Here is a 23,850-nt window from a genome sequence, read left to right on the forward strand (position 1 = left end):
GCCCTCAACAAAGTATTTCTGTCGGTGCTTTTTGAAAATCGGCTAGTTGTTATAGCTCCATCTTTGATCTCAATGGCTACATCTAGAAAATTGGCCTTACATGTACTGCACTCATAAGTAAATTTGATAAAAGGACTTTTGGCATTGATATCACTCATGAGGCTGCGGAACCTCTCCTCCCCCCCAGTCCAGATGAGGAACACGTCATCAATGTACCGTAGGTACAGCATGACGTGTCCCCAAATGTCCTGGTCACTGAAGAAGAGGTCCCGCTCCTGCGCGAACATATACACATTCGCGTAAGAGGGGGCAACGGAAGATCCCATTGCACACCCTCTACGCTGAATGTAATAGGCTCCATCAAATAGAAAGAAATTACGGCACAAGGTCAATTCAAGTAGGGAAAGAAATAAGTCATGGTTAAAAATAGCAGGGTCCAAATACTTGAGAAGAAAGTCCTTCATGGATCGAAGTCCACCCTCATGGGGTATCGATGTATATAAGCTGCACACATCGAGACAGCATAAAAGTGCACCAGGAGGAATGGCATCAATCTCTTTCAATTTGCAAAGGAAGGTGTTGGTATCCTTGAGGAAGGTTTTTTCACGAGGAAGCAGTGGTTGCAGGATGCTATCAAGCATTTGGGAAACCGGTTGTAGCAGTGAGCCCCGGGCCGAGATGATAGGACGGGATTCCGGATTCTTGTGGAGCTTTGGCAGTGTGTACAGCACTGGGATCACAGGGTATTGGACCTTCAAGATCTGGACCACTTTCTCAGGGAGAAACTTTGCAGTCTTAGCTGCATCTAACACCGAAAAGAGTTCCTTCTGGAAACCTACAGTCGGATCCCTAGAGAGACGGTCATATACCTCGACGTCAGACAATTGCCCCATGATCTCTTGTCTGTAGTCATCCACATTCATCACCACAGTTGCTCCGCCTTTGTCCGCAGGACGGATAATTATGGATTTGTCTTTCCATAAAGCTTGTAAAGCAACGATCTCTTGCTTAGTCATATTGGGTTTAATTTTATACGGCGTCGCTAGGAATCTATTCATTGAATCGTCCATCAGCTTAGTGAATGTCTTAATTGAGCTGCCGCGGGAGCTGGGCGACTGGACAGGTGAGTAATCAAACATGTTCTGTAAATAAATGTTGTTTGGGGAGGAGTCGGGGTTCTGACTACACCATTGTACCTGTGTGGCTACCATCCTGATGACGGGGGTTGTATCCCCTGAAAGCGCTAGATGTTACTAGCCATAATACACCTGCGGTGAAAAAGTTTATCCTGTGTCGTGTGCCTTCATTCTTGGAAGTCTATATATATATATATATATATATATATATATATATATATATATATATATATATATATATATATATATATATATATATATATATATATATATATATATATAAATATATATATATATATATATATATATATGTCACAAGTGGACGGCATATTCAAATAGATCCGCTGGACAGCATATTGGGTGGCAGATCACTATGTGTGTATGCACACATTTATGCATACACCTTACCAAATTTATATATCGGTCAGCAGGCAATCTGTTGAATAAGTGTGTAGATGGACCTCTTGCATTTGGGATTCCAGGGTAGCGGTACGTCTGTCCAAGGGCATCACCGTGTCCTCCAACGTGAATGTACGTGCTTCTACCTCATCCACCCTCTCCCGCACCCGTTGTAGATCATGGTGGATGATGGATAGGTCAGATTGTAATTGGCCTATCTTATCTGCCAATCTGGTTTCAGTTGCCCTTACTTCATCAAGGATCATCAGGGGTTTCAGGGGGAGGGAGTGGGTTTGCAGGGGGGGGGGGGGGGGTGCAGACTGTATATCCTCAGTTTGTTTAGGTTGTGGAGGGAGCCTGGATAATTTTTCCAGTTAAGCAGCTGCTGAGTTCTGGTTACTTTTCCCCATAGTAGCACCAGTAGGGGTCGCTGGAAAATGAAGTAGTAATAAGTAAATCAGCAACTAATAGCAACTGTCCCACTGTAGAGGCTAGCACATGCAATCCAGGGAATAATGTGTTAAGAATAGAGTGTCCAGGTGAAGGGTCACAGAAACTATAGGGAGCACAGGCTATGGCTGGATATTCTCCTAGGGCACTGCTAGTGTGGTTGCCGTGACAATGATTGTAGGCTAGTTCAAGTATGCAGGCCTGATAGTGTGCTGCTGCAGCCGCTGGAACTGCTATATAGCTAGCAGGCACGCACCAACTCTCACACACCGTGCCCCCAGATGCTCCCCCATGGTAGGCCGGACCCAGGGGGGTCCGCAGGGTACTGTAAGCAGCCTAATGCAGTGGCAAGATGGCGGCTCCCCTCCCTCCGTGGCCAGCGGCACAGCAAAGCGGTGGGATTATTTTAGCTGGGAGCTGGAGCAGAGTCCAGAGATGTCAGCATCGCCTCCCCTTACCTCCGGGTGCTGCTAGGTACGCAGCGCAGGCGCTCCAACAGGGGGATGGGAGTGGATGTCCCGACAGGCAGACTCAAGATGGCGGCTCGTCTCGTCACAGCCAGGCTGTCAGCGGAGCAGGGATTTCTCTGGTGATGTCGGCGGAGCGGGGCTCGAGGAGTGTAGCACCGCTCTTCCTAGTCTCCGGGCACTGCAGGTCACGCGGCGGGGGTGTTCTCGCCGGGCTACGAGAATGGATGTCCCAGCAGGCAGATCAAAGATGGCGGCACTCTGATCCCGGAGCAAGGCCACGCCAGGGACTCCACACAGAAAATCTCGGGCACTAGACGGAGGTGACTGACAAAAGTAGGTGCTTCAGGTAGCATAAGGGTTCTGCTGCAGCCGGAATATAAATGCCCCGGGCCGGGTCACCCCAGGATGTGGTGTCAGGATATTGGTGGGAGAGCTCAGGCAAGATATGTCTCACTCCATGCCGGTCCTGGCCCCCCCCCCCCCCCCCCCCCCCCCCCCGAATAAATGTGTAGATCAATGGTTCCTAAACTTTTTTGTTGCCCTAGAGCAGTGGTCTCAAACCTTTTTCTGGGCGTGAGCTACTCAAGACAAAATAAACCGCCAGAAGAACTACTTAAAAAAAACAAAATCTGCATAATAATTAAAAAATGCCCTTTACACATTATGCCACACACTGTACTGCACCTACCACATACCGCAATGCCCCAGACACAATATGCCACACACTGCAATGTCCAATATGCTGCAATCATACCTCCCAACACTGGAGGCAAAGAGGAAGGGACATCTGCCGAAGGCAAGCGCCCAAAATTAGGGGGCTTGACTTACTATTGTGGTACTCCTGCGAGGCCACATCCCCCATTTTTTCCACTATGGGGGCATGACCAGTGCTGAGAGCTGCTGGCCATCCCCCCAGCCTCTCTGAATAGACACTGTGCCATATATACCATGCCACCAGCAGTGCCAGTTACACAATGCCCCCAATACCCGCAGTTATGCCATAAACACAATGCCCCCCAGCAGTGCCGTATAAACAATGCCAGCCTGATTGTGGTATCAGCACTGATATGCAAACCAGACCTGTACTAGAAACACCACAGCAGACAGCAACACCCCAGGCAGGGAAGAGGAAATGCATGGGTTTTCAAATATGGCGGGTGCTAGAATAAACACTTGTGTCTCCTGCCCCACCCTACAGCAGCAGCCCGGTTGTTTCGAAGGTGAGTAAAGTTTACTGCAGATGAGGGGTGGGGGGCTGGGGTCGTCGAGTGGTGAGACTCTGTCTTATAGGGGCTTGGAGGAGGAGCCGGGTAGAATGAGAAGGCGGGGAAGCACAGTGAGAGATGGGGAAACAGTGGAGCACAGGGAAGCATGTGAGATGGGTGAACAGGGCAGCACAGTAAGACTTATAAGATGAGGGTAAGGGGTGCCCAGTGTTGCTTGTGAGATGATCGAACAAGGGAGCACAGTGATGCATGTGGGACAGAAAAAGGTAATCACAGTTGAAAGGACGAGTAAGGGCAGAAACTGCCCTTACCAATTTGATGCCCTCAAATGATTTTAGCTGGTGCCCCCCAGCTTGCAGTGCCTTAAATGCAAAAAATATTTTTACTATTTGGGGTGCAGAATGAACCACTTGGCTGTGAATTCTGAATTCACATAAAATGTGTATCTTAAGGCCCCATGCATTTACGACTGGTTGCCGCAATTCTCCAATCCCTCAATTCTATATCTGTGAATCAGAGATATACATCAATCCCAACCCAAAAATGTGAGTTTTTTTAACATGCAGAATTTACCCGATTCCCAAATGGATTTGTTGATCATCGCTGACTGCAGGTCTGTGCTTTCTGATTAGATCAGAGAATCAAGGAAACAGCCCCATGATGTAAAGGACTCTGCCGAGTGACATGTCATCAGCGACATCCTCCACGCAGGGCTGACATGAGACCTTGCTAGCGAGGACCATGCTCCATCACTTGTGACATCAGCAAGTGTGTATGCCCTTGTTGCAATTTCAATATGGACACACATTGTCTAGTGTGCACTCAGCTTAAATCTGCACTATAGTGACAGCATCATTCACCTGCAGTAAGAATATCCAAGACGTTTAACCTAGTAGCATAAATTATATTTGCCTAAATTGAATTATACTTCATACATAACATGATGATAAAGTGGATGGTGATAACGCACAAGCCAATCAATTGCTGTAACTTTTCAGTTGTGCATTATAACCTTACAGTTTATCACCGCTTTATGAGGCTTAATGCATCTGCCAGGGAGAGCTAAATGTTTACTATAACAAGTAGGGATGTACAGAGCTGGATTTACCCAGCTTTACCCTGATATGATATTAAATATTATAATATATATATATATAATATTTTTTTTTCCTTTTCAGTGGTCTTTTATAAATGAGTTAAATAAACTGCAGAGTCTGCAGTCTCTAAATTGCCAGAACAATCCGCTAATGGATTCTGAAAAGAACCCTGAAACTGTTCGGCAGCTTATAATCGCAAAGATTGCAAGGCTGAAAGTTTTAAACAAGACTGGGGTAAGTGTTTTCTTCATAAGTGGGGTTTCAGTTAAGGATGGTTGAAAATGTAAAACACTCTACCAAGTTACAGTATATGCAAATGCACAATATTTTTTAAATGAGTCTCTTACAAATCATCAAGAAATGCAATTATCTTAAAATGCAATAGAAAGGTTTAATGACACAAATTTAAAAGCAATTCCCAGAAAGGACTTTGAATAATTATGTAGACCCACCGAACATTTTCAATACTTCTCATATGGAATGAGTGTGTTCAGAAAACTTTCTGGAACCTTTGCAAGTCACTGCGGTCCATTTATCACCACCCATTCTTTTCGGACCTACATGAACCTTCCTTAATGGTGTGAATAGGAAGTATATATACCCCCACCTTGATTTCATGAGTAGGGGAATGTTTAAACAGGCACTTCTATTTTATTTGTTATCATTGCATTAAATAAAATATATCCTATATAATGTCTTATATCAGGATACATCTTAAACTACACATAAATAAATAATAATATATCCAATGAACAAATTAAAAAATATCAATAAAACCTCAGCATTTGATGACAAATGTAACACGTGTCTGGAATCGTATAGATAGAACTGCCTGAGAGCCATTAGTATTTAACAGCAGCCATTTTGCTGATGACTTATTAAGTACATTACAGGCAAAATGTCCTGGAGTCCATATAAACAAAATCAAAAGCATAAATTAATATTCATATTAAATATTAACTTTACATTTTAAACACCCATTAGCAGCATATATCCACAGATTATAAAACGCTAGTAATTTTGTCATAACATAATTTTAATTTCTAGTCATGCCAATCTCTCATCTTTGTCATTCACCCTCCAATTGGGTTTGGCTAATTTGATACCACAATTGTATACTAAGTGCTTTAAATCACATTGATGGACCTTACACATTGTGTATTCAACCCCTTAACAATGCTACCAGACAGTGAGCAGTTTTTCTGCAAATTTGTCCGCTGTAAAGTATGGTCACTGCAGCGATGATTTGCACATGCAATATCATCGTGACTAATAGGATTTGTACTTGTTTGTACAGACTTACTGTATATTGTGTGACTTTTGTTCCTTTACTTTTCTCTACACATACTCATGGTTGCTTTGAGAAAGTAACTAGCTTGAAATATCTTAGATCATGTATGTTTATACTTGACATTATCTTCATATAACTTTAACACTATTACATTGTACTGTACAACTACAAAATTAATGGTCTTCAGTATACTGTTAATTATAAAGCATGCTGCTTAATGGAAGAAATGTAAAGCCATAGATCATTTGTCATACTGGCACTGCCACTGCATCATAATGCATAAAGGTACTTATGTAATATCTGGGCTCCAGTTTTTCTTATGAGAACCGCGTCCCCTCGCTGCGCTCGCCACGCTTCGGGCACGGGGCTCGCTGCGCTCGTCACACTATATAAAATCAACTCCATGCGTAGTTGGATAGTAGGGGTATGAAAAATGGGGTGCATTTAACATGGGAGCCCAGATAATACATAAGTACCTGCATAAATTCTCACATCGTACTGCAGGAGAAAGCTTATGATTAGTCGGGCCTTTGCAGAAAATTACTGGTTCAAGCCCCACCACTTACTAGATAAGTAGTCAGGATACAGGTTCAACTATTTGACTTCTTTATATTTTACAGTTGATTGTTACTTTTAGAATAATAACTTCTATTATGTTTTGGACAGATACTTCCGAAAGAAAGAGAGGGCGCTGAACTTGACTATAGAACAAAGTTTGGACAGGGACTGGTAAAAGCAGGTGGAAATCAGAATAGTGAACTAAATAACCCATCCATGGAGTTTTTAAAAGAGCATCCACGATACAGCACTCTTGTAGAAAGTAAGCAAGGCTGTCTTAATTTTTTTACTCTGTAACCTTGTAAAAGAATTTAGAAAAAGCTTTTCACCACATTTGGTTTGAAAAAAAAAATATATATATATATATATTATATACTAGTGGTTCTGTATCTCATAACAATGTAAGCCCTCCTCCCTGTAGAAAAGTTAAAAAAAAAAAAAAGTGGAATCAGCTGTGTATTCCTGTAAGTTATCACAAATTCCCAAGGAGAGTCCAAGTGTGTCCACCGTTTTATAGACCTGACACTACAAATACTGTATGGGAAGAGGAGGCTCCACCAGTCAACGTGCTAACATTAAGATTGAGGATGTCCCTGTAGAAGAACACCAGGATGAGGAGGATATTGGTGTGGATGGCGCTAATGAGAATGTTGCCAATGAGGATTCTGATTAGGGGGATGTGGTTTGTTTAAATGAGGCAACAGTGGAGACAGTTGTTGCCCATGGGATGGAAAAGCCCCTTGTCCTGCCTGGGCAAAAGACCCAAAAATCCACCATTTCTGTCTGGAATTAATTATTTTGTACCCAAATCCAGGCAACAACTGTCATTTGGAAAACAATAGTAAGTAGTACTTACCACCTGGAAACATTCTCCCTTATTTGTCACATCAGAAGTCAAATTCAGAAACTTTGGCTAAAAAGTGTAAACAGTCCGGTGACACCTAGCTCCCTCTTCTCTGTTGTATTCAAGTCCAAGTGGCTGCAATCCACAATACCCTTGTCTTGAATTGCCTCCTCAATCAGGATCGGAAGTTGACCTGTAGGCAATGTCATAGGCATGACTGACTCATAGTGACTTAATGACATAGTTTGTGAGGTTGAAAAAGACGTTAGTCCATCGAGTTCAACCTATCTTTAAAATGATACAATTTGCAAGGAACAAGAAAGATTAGGTATGACAGCAGTCACCCAGTTGCAAAGCAGATTACTGAGTCCATAACAACTATGCTGGTGTCAGATGCACGCCCAATATCCACCATTAGTGCAGTTGGATTGACACAGTTGATTGATATACCTTGTCCCTGATCTAGATTCCACTTCACTAGACCAGAAATTCCCAGACTGTACAAGGACATTTAACAATTAGCATCCTCAGAAATGCCTTTATACCCACTGTCCACATAACCACAGATGTGGACAGAGCAAACTAAGGACAGCATGACTGTGACAGCCCACCACCAACAGCCAAAGAATCGTACAAATGCCAACTCATCCCTAGGTTGGCTAGACTGTGTATCACTGGCTTCAGGAAGAGGAGAAACTTAGTGACACCATTGCACAATGGTTTACCCCACTTGGACTCTCCTGGGGATATGTGAGCTTTATTTTTATTAACTACCAGTTATTTATATAGCGCACACATATTCCGCAAGGCTTTACAAAGAAAATTAGTACATTTACAGTCACTGCCCTAGTGGAGCTTATTATCCATATTTCCTTACCACATGTATTATACGCAAACACATTAATTGAAGGAATAATTTTATGTTGGGAGCCAAGTAACCACCAAGTATGTTTTTGTATTGTGGAAGAAAACCGGAGTACCCTGGAGAAACCCACGCAAGCACTCTCCACAGTTAGGGCCATGATGGGAATCAAACCCATGACCTCAGTGCTGTGAGGCAGTAATGCCAACCATTACACAGTCCCCTATATGATGAAGCCACCAGTGTTGTTAGAGCCTAAATTCCAACATGTCCCATGTTTTGCTTACACAATTAATTTGATGGTGTTGCAGAATTAAAAATAAATGAGGAGGATGCAGGAGAAGCTGTCTGAGGCCCAAAAAGGGTGGTCAATTAGTTGAAATCAAACCACTATATTTTGGCCATCTGCAGTGGTGTAAAGAGCTGTTGGTAAGAAAATTATCAGCTCAAGCGGAACATGACATGGCAACATCTCATTTATTTTTTCCGGCAACTGCTGGAGATAATTATATTTTCAAAACACACCTGCTACAATTACTGGCATGTCTACTGTTTATAATATAATGGCATGAAAAAGAGGCAATTTGGAGGCCCTTGCACAAGCTGGCTTTTTTTTTTCTTTTAAAAGCTGCCCCCTCTAATGTGTACTCAGAAAGCGTTTTTAGCGCAGCCGGGAAGCTTGTCAGCGATCGTTGTTGGAATTTGTCCTTCATCAAAATGAAGGACAAATTCCACGAGGAGGACCTTTGACCAGTAATTACCTCTACAAATTGCAGAGGGGACTAATTAATAGTCTATCAAGATGATGTACACACTGATGGGGTTGAGGAATAAGAGGATGATGACAACCTCTGTAGAGCCAGTTTGTGCAGGGAGAAATAAATGGTGTCTTTTTTTTTGTCTTAGCAGCACCCCTTGAGTGATATAGCAGACAGAGTAGTACACCTACATTTGTACGGCACCAAGGACAGCACTCCTGTCGCTTTAGTGTTGCTCACAGACTGAATCTTCTGTTGACACGGTTATCTCTCACTAGTCTGGATTGTACTCCAGTCTGTCTGTCCAATCTAACTTTTAGTTTATCACCCCTGTTTTCCTGTATAGCAACCCAGGACAGTACCCCTGTTATTTACGGCAGCACCACTGGACCTATATGGTAGAGGGACCTAACCCCTTGAAGTATAGGGCAGCACCCCTGGACTTTTATAGTAGAGGAGCCTAACCGCAGGTATTATAGGAAAGCAGCCCTGGACCTATACAGCAGATGGACCTAACCCCAGGAGTTATATGGAAGCACCCTTGGAGTTTTTCGGCAAAGGGTCTAAGCCGAGGATTTATAGGGCAGCAGCCCTGGACTTTTACAGCAGAGGGGCCTAATCCCTTGATTTATAGGGCAGCACACCTGAACTGATAGGGCATGGGGCAGCGCCCCTGGACTCATACAGCAGTTAGGAGGCACACCTGGACTTGTACAGTATAGGTAGAAACCCTGGAGAATCCCACAGCAGCAGGCAGCACCCCTGGAACTAGACAGGCAGCACCTCTGTACTGACAGAACAGCAGACAGGCAGCACCCTGGACTGACACCACACCCACCCCACTCCAACCCACACAATGGCAGACATAGGTCTATCTTGCTCCCTCTCCAATTGGAGTGAAGATGGCGCCTATTGGCGGGGACTTATAAAGGATCCAAAACCCTCGAGAATCCCACAGCAGGATGGTAACGTTTTGCCTTACTCTGGAAACTGAGTCTGCTGGGTAAACCCAAAAAAAGGATACTGTACACCTTTATTCACAAAAGCAGCAATCTCTGTAATCTGACATTCAATGATCCGTTTTTGTTTCAGGGAAGATGAGGTTGGGATTACAGTGGGTTGGTGTAAGACACAGCACTGCATTTGCGTTGGAACAGTCAGAATTACAATTCAGGCGCTTCTTTTGGCTCCACAGCTTTAACTCTTGAAGCTAATTTTTAATCTCAAATTCCAGTATTATTAATAATAATGATAATAGAAGCATATTGATTTGTAGACTGATCTCTTATACTGACATTTTTTTTTTCTTATTTTGGTCAACAAATATTTACACTCCTCTTTTCACAGAATACGGGGCTCCTGATGATGCAGAGATTAAGCCACTTCAGCCATTTGCATTGAAAAACCAGTTGCTTAGTAAGTTTTATATTTATCAATATGAGTGTGCTGCTAAAAATCTGACAATGAGTGCAGTATCTATAACGGGTAAAGTGTGTGCCCTCACCTAACACACCACATACCCTGCAATATCAGCAGCAGAACTGCACAAATCAAATGTAAAATAGTATGGTGCCCATTTTCAGGAGTTTTGCGCATTCGCAGTTAGTTAATTGTTGGGAAAATGGCTGCTGCGAATTATACGGCCAACCTATTGTTCAGTCAGTGGGTCGTTCATACACATATGCAGATGTACCAATCTGGATGATCTATATCTGTATCAGCCATGCTGCAGAGCTGACCGTACACATCGGCAGATTCTCTTAGAGATATGTCGTTCATTAGCTGTATGAACATTTTGCATAGTTTGTACATGGCCTTAGATATCTTAGAATAGTTTTGTTCTTTTTCTTGCAAGTCTGTAATAGTGAACAAATTGCTATCTGTTTGAGTGCAGGAGCCATCTGGCCATGATAACTGGGGCCAATTTGTCATAAATAAGATTGAATGACTATAGTCTAATTTTCCATGCAGGTGTGTTCTCTGTGAAAGCTTTGGACATTATTCTCTCGATAATTGCTTGTTCAATAAAAGCTTTACTGCTGTGACTACTACTTTGCAAAACTGCCAGTGCTAGGCTGAGGGGGAGGCTGAGCACAGGGAAATGCCACCCCTATCGCCTGAACCCTCCTCGCGATGTGACCACAAAATTGTGGGCACATCCCTGAAGCTCTTGCACATTATCATTTGCAGTCCGGCTGTGTGGACTAGCTGTGAAGCCAGGCACCCCATGTTTTGGGTCAGCACCCCAAATGAGCGGTCCAGACATGTCTGCATTGTCTGGACCATTCCCACGAAATGCTGAAATGACACCTCTGAAACTGCCATTTTTTGTGATTGCCATTTTAGGGCTATTGCATGCGCACTCAGGCAAGTGCAGAAATCCCCAAACAGCTAATTCCACTTCAGCATTGGAGTCTGAATCAGACCCTGTGGAGTGAATTTATTAAGATCGGCGAACAGGGCCGATCCCTGTACGAAAAGCCATGTACAGATAATTTACTGAGCATCCGGTTTCTCAGGATTCCTATTTTCCGCTGTAGAAGCCATTCATATTTGGCTGCCGAATTAGCGGCAGCCAAATACAGATTGAGCTGCTCTTATTAGATTGTATCTCCATGCGCCGTCTCCTGCCATGTGCCAGAGTTTGATAGAATGGGGCTTGCGCACATGAGACGCTCGTGTGCCCCATTTTGTCCGAAGGCTCTGCAACCATCTCCCACCGCTGTTCGTCTTGTCCGCTCTCCCCCGAACGCTGCCCACAACCTACCTGTCCCCCTTAAGCAGAGACGTGCAGGGAAGCGTCCTGTCCCCGAGTGAGCCAATCGCGCATCCCAGTCAGCCGCCCTGCTGAAGGCGGTTCCATCTGTACATACGGCCCACCAGCATTGCACGGATCCTGTCTATAACCAGAGATACAAAGGGGCGATTTCTATAACCAGCACCAGGCTCTCGGTCCAGTTCTGGTTCCCAAAATGTGTGTGGGGGGGGACACAAAAAAGTAGCCCCCCCCCCCCCCCATATTTCGGCAACCAGCACCGGGTTCAAACAGCCAGTGGTGTCGTGTCACAGCCGGGGGACATTTATTATATAAGGTCCCTGTGGCAAAACATGATCACGCTGTCTAGTCAGCCTGGGCCGGGTCCCTGGGAGAGTGGGGGCTCCCAATAAAGGGGTCCCCACTGCTCCAAGGAAGCCCAGGCTGAAACCCAGGGCCCTCCCTGCCACCCCTGGGTTGTGGGTGGTGGGCTGATGGCAGTGAAAGGTGTAAATAAAAAAGGAGTAAAGTATTCACTTATGTTACAAGTCCCAGCAAACTTTCCTCGCCATTCACAACTACAGTATATGTATATCAAAGGATTATTGATTGGGAAGAGATCTACATCTCATCTCATTTTCTGGAATCTGACAAGAAAACGTCTATTCAAAGTGTGATCTTCGTATCTTGTTAAAACAAATATTATAGGTATTGGCTGGGTGATACTATATAGAGCGCACTCCGATAACCCCCATTGTTCTATCTTTTGCTTTCGGGTTTTCACTAACAGGAAAACCTTATCGGAGGTGCAGCTGATTACTTAAGAGGATTAGCGCAGAACAGAGGTCACATTTTCTTGATATTGATATATATAATATATATAGTTGCAGGGAGGCCTGGCACTCAGGTCTTGAGGCAAATGCTGGCAAGTGAGCTTGTTCTGTGGTGATACAGTCTTTAATATGTAATAATTGCCCCGCTAGGTAATACCATCTAAAATTAGGGAGAGAAAGCACTCCTTGTATCTTTTTCCTCACTAGAGTATTCATTTGAATTTTAACTCTTTTATTATTCCATATAAAGGACGACAGCAGGGAATTTATTTTTTTAAACAAATACATTGGCAGGTATATTGGTGACTGCTCAACAACATATAATACCTTTTGGTAAAATGATCATCTTGATCAAGTTGATCCTAGTGAGCAGCAACTTGCTCCATGATTTAAATTTTACTGTGATATAATCCAGCAGGGGTTGTATATTCAACTGGCAGAATTTGTATGGGTTTCTTGATATCCAAATCCCTAGATATTTGAAAGAGTTGGTCCAGCTGATGGGCAAATCCACATGTAATGTATTAGGTAAAAACTGTTTCATGGCCATTATACTGGATTTATTTATATTTATGCTAAAGCCTGAATATTTACCATGTGATGCAATTAGGTTTAACACCTTAACAGCTGAAGTTGTATAGTCCTGCATGAAAATTAGTAAATCATCGGCGTATAATGCCACTGTGTCAACGCATATGCCTGCTGCAAAGCCTACAATAACAGGGCTAGATCTTATAGCACAAGCCAGAGGTTCAATTGCCAAGGAAAACAAGCTTGGCAATAGGGGGCATCCCTGCCACGTCCCGCGCTGGAGGGAAAAAGCAGCAGATGTCCACCCATTCATTGATACTCTGGCTGTTGGATTATTATATAAAATTTGTATCCACCTAATAAAGTTATCCCCAATACCAAATGCCCTCATGACCGCCCACAAGTATTCCCACTCAACCGCATCAAATGCCTTGTCGTCGTCTAAAGACATTATTGCAGCTTTACTTGTACTATTTTGCGAAATTTGCAAGTGTCTGAATACTTTTCTTATATTTAGTGATGTGGATTTGCCTGGTAGAAACCCCGTCTGGTTGGGATGTATTATTTTTTCCATATATTTGTTCAATCTAGTCACCAATATTTTAGCCAATATCTTTGCCTCTGCTGGGATCAATTAAATTGGCCTATATGCCTCAGGGTTGGTGGAATCTTTCCCCTGTTTCAGCAGAAGTATTATTTTGGCCTCCAACATGGAGCAAGGGCACTCCCCTTTTGCAAAACAAGATGTAAACATTTTCATCAATAGTGGAACAAAAAAGTCTACATATTTTTTATAGATATCTATGGGTATACCATCTAGGCCGGGGGCCTTTCCTCCTGGTAACGCCTTTATAGCGCATATTATTTCCTCCGAACTTATAGGGGCCTCAAGGACTGCTCTATCGTCTGGGTGCAGGGTAGGCATTACAATGTTACTCAAAAAATTTTGAATTTGTGGAGGCTTAAACTGATTCCTAGATGAGTATAAGTCCACAAAAAAATCTCTAAATACCATACCAATGTCCTCTGTTCTATGTTGCATAATCCCACTACTGTCTAGAATTCCATAGATATTATTTGAAGGTTTTCCACACGTGCCAAATAGGCCAAATAACTTCCCACTTTATCTGAAAAAGCATAAAATCTTTGGGTATCAATTTTTGTATATTTTATATTTTCAGACTTTATAAAGTCAAGCCATTTTTCCCTGGCCTGATCCCATGTGGATTTAGCCGCCGGAGTACCCTCTGTCAAATATCTGGCTTCACAGGAGTTACAGGCATTCTCGAGATCAGATACTTTCTGTCTATTCACTTTTTTTTTTTGCCTATTTTTTTCTTAAGAGTGCCACGTAAGGGGGCGTGGCCTAGCTGTGTAAGAGATAGGACGCCATTATAGGGAGCTCCTATCCAAATACCTTTAAAAGTGCCTTTTGCTGCCCAGCATTCTTCGGGTCATCACCACCTGCAGTCCGGAGTTGCCCCTGACGACCCCCGATAGGCGGCTGACGGAGCTGCAGAGCCGGGGGGGGGGAGAAATCTCTCCCTGCGGGTTGCGGCCCTCAGCTGCCTTGAAGCCGCGGCCTCAAGTGAAATCCGGCGTCCGGAGGAGAAGCCCCACGGCCTCGCAGACGTATCATCTGGACCCCCGAAACTGCCGGTCGGGCGGACTCTTCTGGGGGCGGGGAGCAGTGAGAGCGCCCGCCGCCTCCTTGCAGCTGCTCCGGGTGGGAGCTCCGTGGACGGGAGGTGTGGGGGCGCCCTCCCTCAGTCCTAGCGTCGGCAGCCATCTTGGACCCGGCCGGTCGCGCTGGTGGGGTCCTCTCTCCTGGAGCTCCCTGCCGCCTCTGGTGGCTTCCCCTGACCGCCCCTGTGCCTACCGGTGGGTGGGGAGAGGAACTGAGGAGGCAGGCACTATCTGGCGGAGGCCCGGAAAACGGGGCCTACCGCGAAACGGAAGCCGGGGCCTTAATTTACACCCGCAGCCGCTGGGTGAGATCCACAGGCCCAGGGAGGCGAGGGGGGAGACCCCAAGCCTCCACACTTCTCCCCAGGCCCAGCGGACACCTGCCCAGACTTGGGGGCACCCCTGGAATGACCCTAAAGCCTTGTGGAGACTCACAGGACCTCAGCCCACCAGAAGCCCTGCAAACATCCAGGTACCTTTATCCAGGCTGTATTCACAGCCCCCCCGGGGCCCTCCATTGATCCCTACAAGGTCAGTGTCCCTCACCCCCATTGAATATTCTTATGCCCAGCTATCCTCCATACTGTCTGCACTGTTACTATTACTATATCACTGTCCCAGGGATCACTGGGACTGTGGCGCCACCTAGGGGTGCTGGACATAACTGCGACCTGTAATCTGAATGCTTCTCTAGAAGCTATGCCCTAGGCGGATACCTCCACGCCTGGATAAGCCCTTTATGTGATCCAACACCTGTCACGTCCAATCTACCCGCCTCTATCTACTAGATCCCGATCTCCCCCCAACCCAACCGGGGAAGCGCCGTCGGCCCCAAATATGCCTGGCAAATGCAGCAAGAACCCCAAACCGGTGCCACAGGTGGACTTCTTTAAGTCCCTCTCCCTGGGCTCGAAGAAGGAAAGCGAGATGAGGTCACATTCACCTAAACCTCATTCCTCCTCCTCTGCGCAGTCCACCTCGTCATTGATGGATCTTCCTCCCTCAGACGCTAAGGCTTTAGATGACAACCAAGCCCTTACAGTAGGCACCATGAAGCTTCTTTTATCTCAATTTAAGAAAGACGTGTCGGAGGAATTTAAGTCCACCTTACAAGAATGCCAGAAATCGATTGACGACTTGGGAGACCGTACAGACCATATGGAATCCAAGATGGGTGAGTTTGCCTCTTCGCACAATGTTCTGATCTCGTCTCACGAAGCCTTGCAGGCCGAGGTCGCTTCCCTGCGAGACAAGCTCTCAGATCTGGAGGACAGGTCTCTTTGAAACAATATCAAACTCCGAGGGGTTCCGGAAACAATCTCCAACAGCAGTCTGAGCGATTTCGCCATGGTCATTTTCCGGAAACTCCTTCCAAATACCTCGTCCTCAGATCTACTGATTGATCGGATCCATAGACTGCCCAAAAACAAGGGTGCCCCGTCTGAAGCACCTCGCGACGTCCTCATGAGGATCCACTTCTTTCACATCAAGGAAGCAATTCTCAAGGCAGCAAGACCTTCGGAGGAATCGGCCAAAGCCCTAGGTCCTCTACAAATTTTCGGGGATCTCTCCCGAGAAACGCTGGCCAAAAGACGTTCCTTTTATCCCATCACTGCTGCTCTCAGAAAGGAAAACATCCTCTACAGATGGGGCTACCCTACCAAATTGCTGATAAATAGAGGCGGCTCGACAATAGTCCTCTCAACCATTGAAGAAGGGAAACATTTTCTTTCAACTTTGAACCCCGCTAGATCATCACCAGGCCTTCCGTCTGGGAGTGGACTTCAGCTGGACTGGTCTGCCCCGGGCACGGATCAATAGAAGCGGTACCTTGTGTTATATTTTTCCCTAAAGCCCTCAAGGGCGTGTTACCGCTAGATATAGAACTTATATTTATCTAGTTAAGTTAGTTCAATTAGTCTATTTACTTAAAAATGTTGATTAGGCCTCCCTGTGGGGCGAGATACTGCCGCCAGGCATACGCCCTGTCAATGCCTCGCAGTGTTTCGTACTAATACCTGGGTGGCCCAGAGACTCATTATTTATCATATTTCTTCAATGTTGAAAGTGTCCTTATTTCAGACAGGTTATTGTTGTTTTGGTACTCTTTACTTAGAAGGGCGCCCACGATTTTGATCGTGGGCATCGTTAGTAAAAAATCTCGGGCATCTCGGGCATTGAATGCACTAAAAAATTGGGTGCGATCAACCGACGAGATGCCCGAGATTTCCCATAGGGAACAATGTTAAATGTCTCAATTGACCCAATTTTCCTGTTCAATGCCTCAATTGACCCGATTTTTCCATAGGAAACAATGTTAAATGGGCCACAGAGGCCAAATAGGCACCCTGAAGTGTATAATGGCCACCCGAATTGTTAACGCCACCCCACGATCAACGTCAACCCGATGCGTGGCGAGCGGCGGCGGTACGCGTCCTACGACCTTTTCATACCCCCACTATCCACGTCGGCGTGGAGTTGAGAATAGAAAGTGTGGCGAGCGCAGCGAGCCACCGAGCCCGAAGCGTGGCGAGCGCAGCGAGCCCCGCGAGGGTACGCGGACAGCTGTGAAGCCCGCGAGGGGACGCGGATACCTGTGAAGGTATCCGCGTCCGCTCGCCACGCTTCGGGCTCGGTGGCTCGCTGCGCTCGCCACACTTTCTATTCTCAACTTCACGCCGACGTGGATAGTGGGGGTATGAAAAGGTCGTAGGACGCGTACCGCCGCCGCTTGCCACGCTTCGGGTTGACGTTGATCGTGGGGTGGCGTTAACAATTCGGGTGGCCATTATACACTTCAGGGTGCCTATTTGGCCTCTGTGGCCCATTTAACATTGTTTCCTATGGAAAAATTGGGTCAATTGAGGCATTGAACAGGAAAATCGGGTCAATTGAGACATTTAACATTGTTCCCTATGGGAAATCTCGGGCATCTCGTCTGTCGCATCGCACCTGATTTTTTAGTGCATTCAATGCCCGAGATGGCCGAGATGGGCGCCCTTCTAAGTAAAGAGTACCGTTGTTTTTCTTATTTTCCATGTCCTCTCACTCTTCTTTTCTATCCATCCTTTGGACTCTGATCAAATGTCCAGGTGTGGTGGCTCCCCGCCTGCTCATCCACTACCCCCTCTTCGATGTTCCGAGTTGCCATGGTTTGGCATCCTACCATCCCCCCTGCAGGGGGTTTCTATCCCTCCCAACCCCTTTCTTTTCCCTCCCCTCTTCCCCGCTCCCCTGTCACTCTCATCACATACCAGCTATTTTCGCCTGTATATCTGACTATGGTATTGTATATTATGTTCCCCCATTTAGACTATGGTTAACTGTCTCTCTATTAATGCCAAAGGCCTCAATTCGCCAAATAAGAGGAGACTAGCACTAGATTACTTCCACAAACAGAGGGCCAACGTTGTGGCGGTACAAGAAACGCATTTTATGGCCTCCGCCCCTCTGATGTTCCATGATAGACACTTCCCTCACTGTTATACAGCAAATGGCCCAGCCAAGAAGGCAGGAGTTGCAATTTTGATCTCCCAACAATGCCCCTTCTCCCTCACTTCCCAATTCTCTGACCCTGAGGCAGGTTTTTGATTTTAACGGGCCTCTTAGACAATAGGGAAGTGACTATAGCATCTTGTTATGCCCCCAACACTAAGCAAATTGCATTCTGTAGGAAACTCTTCACCAAGATCCAGCAATTAGCTAAAGGAGCCATACTACTACTAGGAGACTTTAATTTAGTACCAGACCCATCAATAGATAGCTCACGGAACCAGTCCTTGCCCCGTAGACATGCCCTCCCCCTCTCGAAGAGTATCAAGCAGCTACTCATAGAATACGACCTATATGACTTATGGCGGGTTAAAAATCCAAAGGTGAAGGACTACACCTTCTTTTCACACCCACATAGTACTTAGTCGAGAATCGACCTAGCTCTCACGGATAAGTGGTCTATTAACACTTTTCACCAGGTCAAAATACTCCCTAGATCGTGGTCGGACCACTCTCCGCTGCTTCTGAAGTGGGACATAGCCAATAGGAAAATCACCCCGGGTCCTTGGAGGCTAGGATATCAAAGCCTCACCCAGCCAGAGTCCCACAAAGTAATTCAGGAAGCCGTAGAGCATTATCTCTCAGAAAACTCCCCAGGGGACACCTCCATATTTACCCACTGGTGTGCCCTTAAGGCGGTGGTAAGAGGATCCACGATTCAGATAGCGGCAAAGCTTAAAAAAGATTATAGGAAATCCTTAGAACAAGAAGAAATTGCCCTTGCTTCCTTGGAGTCGGCCCATAAGGCCGACCCGACTGACAAATCCCTCTTTAAGCGGCTAAACGAAACCCGAGACAAGGTCAACGGTTACTATCTAGCCACGGTACACCGCAATATTGCTAGGTTGAACCAAAAATACTACCTCCTTGGTGACAGGGCGGGAAGGATGTTAGCTAGGAAGTTGAGGGGCAAGAGAGCCAAAGAAAAGATCCACCTGATATACTCAGAACATGGAGCGAAAGTATATGATCCGAATGAGATAGCCAATGTTTTCTCGACATACTATTCTAAACTCTACAATCTACGGGGAGATCCCTCCACCCCCCAGCCTGAAGCGGGGGGAATGGAGAATTTCTTTGACAAAATCTCCCTACCTACTTTGTCCCTGGAGGCCCGTTTATCCCTTAATGCCCCCTGGACTTCGGGGGAGGTTCAGTGCGCCATTGACTCCCTTCCGACTGACAAGGCCCCGGGACCAGATGGCTTCCCATCAAATTTTTATAAAACATTTAAATCCCAACTATCCCCTATACTTGTCAAAGTTTTCAATGAAGCTTCTGAAACTAAGCGGTTCCCCTCAGAAATGCTTGAATCCCGCATAGTCACTATACCCAAACCAGGTAAACCTCCTACCTCGGTCCAAAATTATAGACCCATTGCGCTTCTCAATTCGGACCTTAAGCTCTATGCCAAACTTGTTGCAAATCGAATAAGCCCTCTCCTCCCTTCCCTCATCAAAAATGACCAGGTGGGATTTGTCTTAAATAGGCAGGCCCCAGATAACACACGCAGGGTAATAGACGTTATTGATCATTGCTCGGCGGAAAAGATCCCCCTATTGGTCCTGTCGCTGGACGCCGAGAAGGCATTTGATAGGCTCCACTGGGGCTTTATGCAATCGGCCCTGGAAAGGTTTGGCTTCCAGGGACGTATATTAGATTCTATTTTGGCCCTTTATTCTCAACCCTCCGCTAAGGTATTCACCAATGGCTGCACATCACGAAGCTTCCAAATCTCCAATGGCACTCGCCAAGGGTGTCCCCTATCCCCCTTAATATTTGCTCTCGCAATTGAGCCACTAGCTGAACGCATTAGAAGCGAGAACTCCATTCTAGGTCCGATAATCGGCAATCTTTCCCATAAGAACAGTTTATTCGCCGACGATGTTCTATTATGTATCCTAGATCCCATAAACTCCCTTCTGCCCTACATGAGGTTCTGAGAGAGTATTCAGAAGTTTCATACTGTAAACTTAATACCAGTAAGACGGAGGCCCTACCATTAGGCCTCCCGCCAGACCTGGTCATCCAGTTGAAAGAAAGCTACAACTACTCCTGGCAGCCCTGTTCTTTAAAATACTTAGGAATTCAATTGGCCCCCGGAAAAAATATCATTGATTGTAATTACAACCCCTTACTAAAGGTATTCTCAGATTTAACTAGAGACTGGATGCTGCACGATGTTTCGTGGCTGGGGAGAATTGCGGCTGCCAAAATGGTTCTCCTTCCAAAATTAATGTACCTTTTCAGATCTATCCCAAGACCTCCCTCTAAGTCCGTTCTTCAAAGATTCAACCAACTTGTATCTAAATATGTCTGGAAGGGGGCTAGACTGAAAGTAGCAAAGAAAACCCTAATAAAACCCAAAACAGGTGGAGGTGTGGCATTCCCTGATTTAGAGCGCTACCTTGCTTCCTGTATCCTAAATCAAATTAGGGACTGGATGTCACCTCTTGATCAAAAACCCTGGGTAGTCCTGGAAAGCTCCTACTCCCACCCCATCCCATTGGTAGACTTGCTGTGGCTACCCCCTACGATATCGCGCAAACTCGCAGCGCAGTGTAAATCTATCCAAGTAACACTTGACGCTTGGCATAAAGTGGTAGGAACTACAGATAGGGCAACCCTACCAGCCCCCCCCCCCCCCCCCCCCCGTTGTCACTTAAGACCCTTAAGTCGCTAATCCCTATACCTCAGCTGAATAGATGGGTGGCTCAGGGCATATTCTCGGTGGGCGATCTTTACATAGAAGGACACCTCAGGTCGTTCATGGATATACAGAATAATTATAACATTCCAAAGCAGGACTTCTTTATATATTTACAATTAAGAAGCTGGCTCCAAGCACACCTACCAGCATCAAGCCAATCCCCCTCCCTTCCTACATATCTTAAAAATTTAGCGAGTTCCCCTTTCCACAAGGGAGGAATCTCTAAATGGTATACCCAGCTCACCCCAGCCCCGGATGGGCATAAATCACCTTCCCAAACACAGTGGGAAAGAGACCTACAAATGCCCCTCTCTGAGGAGGATTGGGACAATATTTTCAAGTCGTGTTTTAAGATCTCACGTTGCCTACACCACTCTGAAATGTTCTTTAAACTCATCCATAGAGCCTACTTCACCCCGGAGAGGTTGCATAGGATCTGGCCATCCATCACGAACCTTTGCTGGAGGGGATGCGGTCGGGTTGGGGACCTCATCCATATCTTCTGGGAGTGCCCTGCTTTACGCCTTTCTGGGTGGAGGTATTTCTCCTGATAGGCATTATACTTACCCGCCCCATAGCCCCAGACCCAGCATTTGCACTGCTTCACATTTTTCCACCCTATTTCTCTGCTGCGGACAGATATTTAGTTGGACATGTGCTCATAGCCACCAAAGCCATGATCGCCAAACAGTGGAAATCAGAGGTCATCCCAACAGTAGATTCCATTCGTAAAAAAATCCACAAGCACTATACCTTTGAAACCACCGGAGCGAAATACTCCTCTGCATCAAATTCAATACTGATGAAATGGTTTGGTTGGTCCCTCTACTGTGATAAGGTGGGCGCCACAAACTTGTTAAGCGATTCCTCCGAGGCCTCTACTCTAACATCTCCCTCTGTTGGCTCTTAGCCTTAGATCTATACTGTATAATGTTACCCTATATACCTCTAGAGTCAGATGATACACCAACTGATTTAAATACTGGTATACCCTCGTTCTTCTAGATCAGAGATATATATTTGTTCAAATATGACTGTTATTAGATAAGCAATTCGATGCAAATGCTCTCTGTATCTCTCTTATGTACATGTTCCCTTCCCTCCCTTTTTCCTCTCTGTACCCCTCCCCCCCCCATACAAAATGTCTTTCAGACGAAATTTCTTGCAATAAAAATGTAATGTGAAAAAAAAAGAGTGCCACGTAAATAGGCTTTAAAGGTATCCCAAATTATCATATCTGGCGCAGAGCCTTTGTTGGTAGCCCAAAATTCCTCCCATTGCTCAGTTAATCCTGTCATAGCTTCGGTATTATTTAGCCATGTAGCGTTAAATTTCCAAAAGGCGCAGCTTTTTACTATGGAGTCATCTATCTCAATTTCTAACGGGGAATGATCAGAGATTTCTCTTGTTTTGTAGCTTACATTTTTTACAGATGGTAATAGCTCTTTAGATACAAGGACAAGATCTATTCTCGAGAATGCTGTATAAGATGTCGCCCATTGGAATTCTTTTCCACCTGTCCATATTAGGATCCAACACAATGTTGAAATCTCCAATACAGACTACTGGCACCTCAGAGGTGGTTGCGACAAAGTCAGCAGCTGCGATCAGTACATCAAATGCAAAAGGAGGTGGGATATAAACAGACAACAGTAGTGGTTTTGCATTGAATATACCTTCTAAGAAAATATATCGACCCCCTGGGTCTAGTTTCGCTCTATTACATTTAAATGCTACTGTTTTCTTAATCAGAACTGTAATGCCCCTTGCATGTGTCGTAAAGGGGGCATGATATACCTGGTTTACCCATGGCCTATTAAGAGCCTGTAGTTTTGCCCCTGTAAGGTGGGTCTCGGATAGGCAAATTATGTCTGCCTTACTTTGCCTCACCTGGCGCATGACCAGTGAGCGCTTTATCTTGTCATTTATTCCTCTAGTATTCCATGCTAAGATACAGACCATCTAGTCCTTACATGATAATATATACAGGAATAAGCCAACAGAACATAGGGCAAACACTACTAATACCATCGTGCTCCTATTGCCATCTCCCGCCAAGACCATTGGGTTAACAACAATATCATAGCTCAGCAACATCTTCCTGGACAATACTACATATAAACAGCAACATTTACCCCCCCGCCCCCCTCCCTATATGCCCCCCCGCTTTAGGCATATTTAATGAAACCCTCTTGTACTATACACAAAAAATTACTAACACAAATTGGTTACACCCAGTAAGGGGCTATTGAACCCTAAACCACGAAAAAAAAGAACTAGTGAGGCAATTTGTCCTTTCTCTCCCTCCCGACTATCAAATATATCAGGACCCTAAGAGAAAAAAAAAAAAATAGAGTCCCTTAGTTAATTCAGGGAACAAGTTGGTGTCTTGCTGGAGCCCTTTTATCCAGCCATATTCCTGCTTCTCTCTGGGGTTTGAAAAAAGTGTAATTCCCCGTCTGCAATGACCTTCAATTTTGCGGGAAATTGCATAGAGTACTTTATATCCAATTCCCTTAGGCGCTTTTTAATATCTGCAAACTGGATTCTGCTCTTCTGCACGTCAAGGGAAAAGTCAGGGAATGCTGATATTTTAACCCCTTCATGTTCCAGCGAACCATTCATACGGGATAGTCGCAATACAGTATCCCTATCCCGGTAGCTTAGCATTTTAAAAATAAGTGTGCGAGGT

The 23,850-nt window shown here is 45.2% G+C and overlaps 1 protein-coding gene across 4 annotated transcripts in view; it reads left to right on the forward strand.

The window, feature by feature from the left end:
- The window catches only part of TBCE (tubulin folding cofactor E), a 116,524-nt gene that overhangs the window by 80,143 nt on the left and 12,531 nt on the right, over positions 1-23,850 (forward strand). For all 4 annotated transcript variants that reach the window (XM_083176452.1, XM_083176451.1, XM_083176454.1 and 1 more), the window contains exons 12-14: positions 4,860-5,012; positions 6,736-6,889; positions 10,439-10,507. In XM_083176452.1, the coding sequence (XP_083032578.1) occupies positions 4,860-5,012; positions 6,736-6,889; positions 10,439-10,507 (376 nt within the window). The remainder of the gene's footprint in view (positions 1-4,859; positions 5,013-6,735; positions 6,890-10,438; positions 10,508-23,850) is intronic.

The sequence above is a fragment of the Crinia signifera genome, chromosome 3, assembly GCF_055691185.1.
Source record: "Crinia signifera chromosome 3, ASM5569118v1, whole genome shotgun sequence".
In the NCBI taxonomy this organism is placed as follows: Eukaryota; Metazoa; Chordata; class Amphibia; order Anura; family Myobatrachidae; genus Crinia; species Crinia signifera.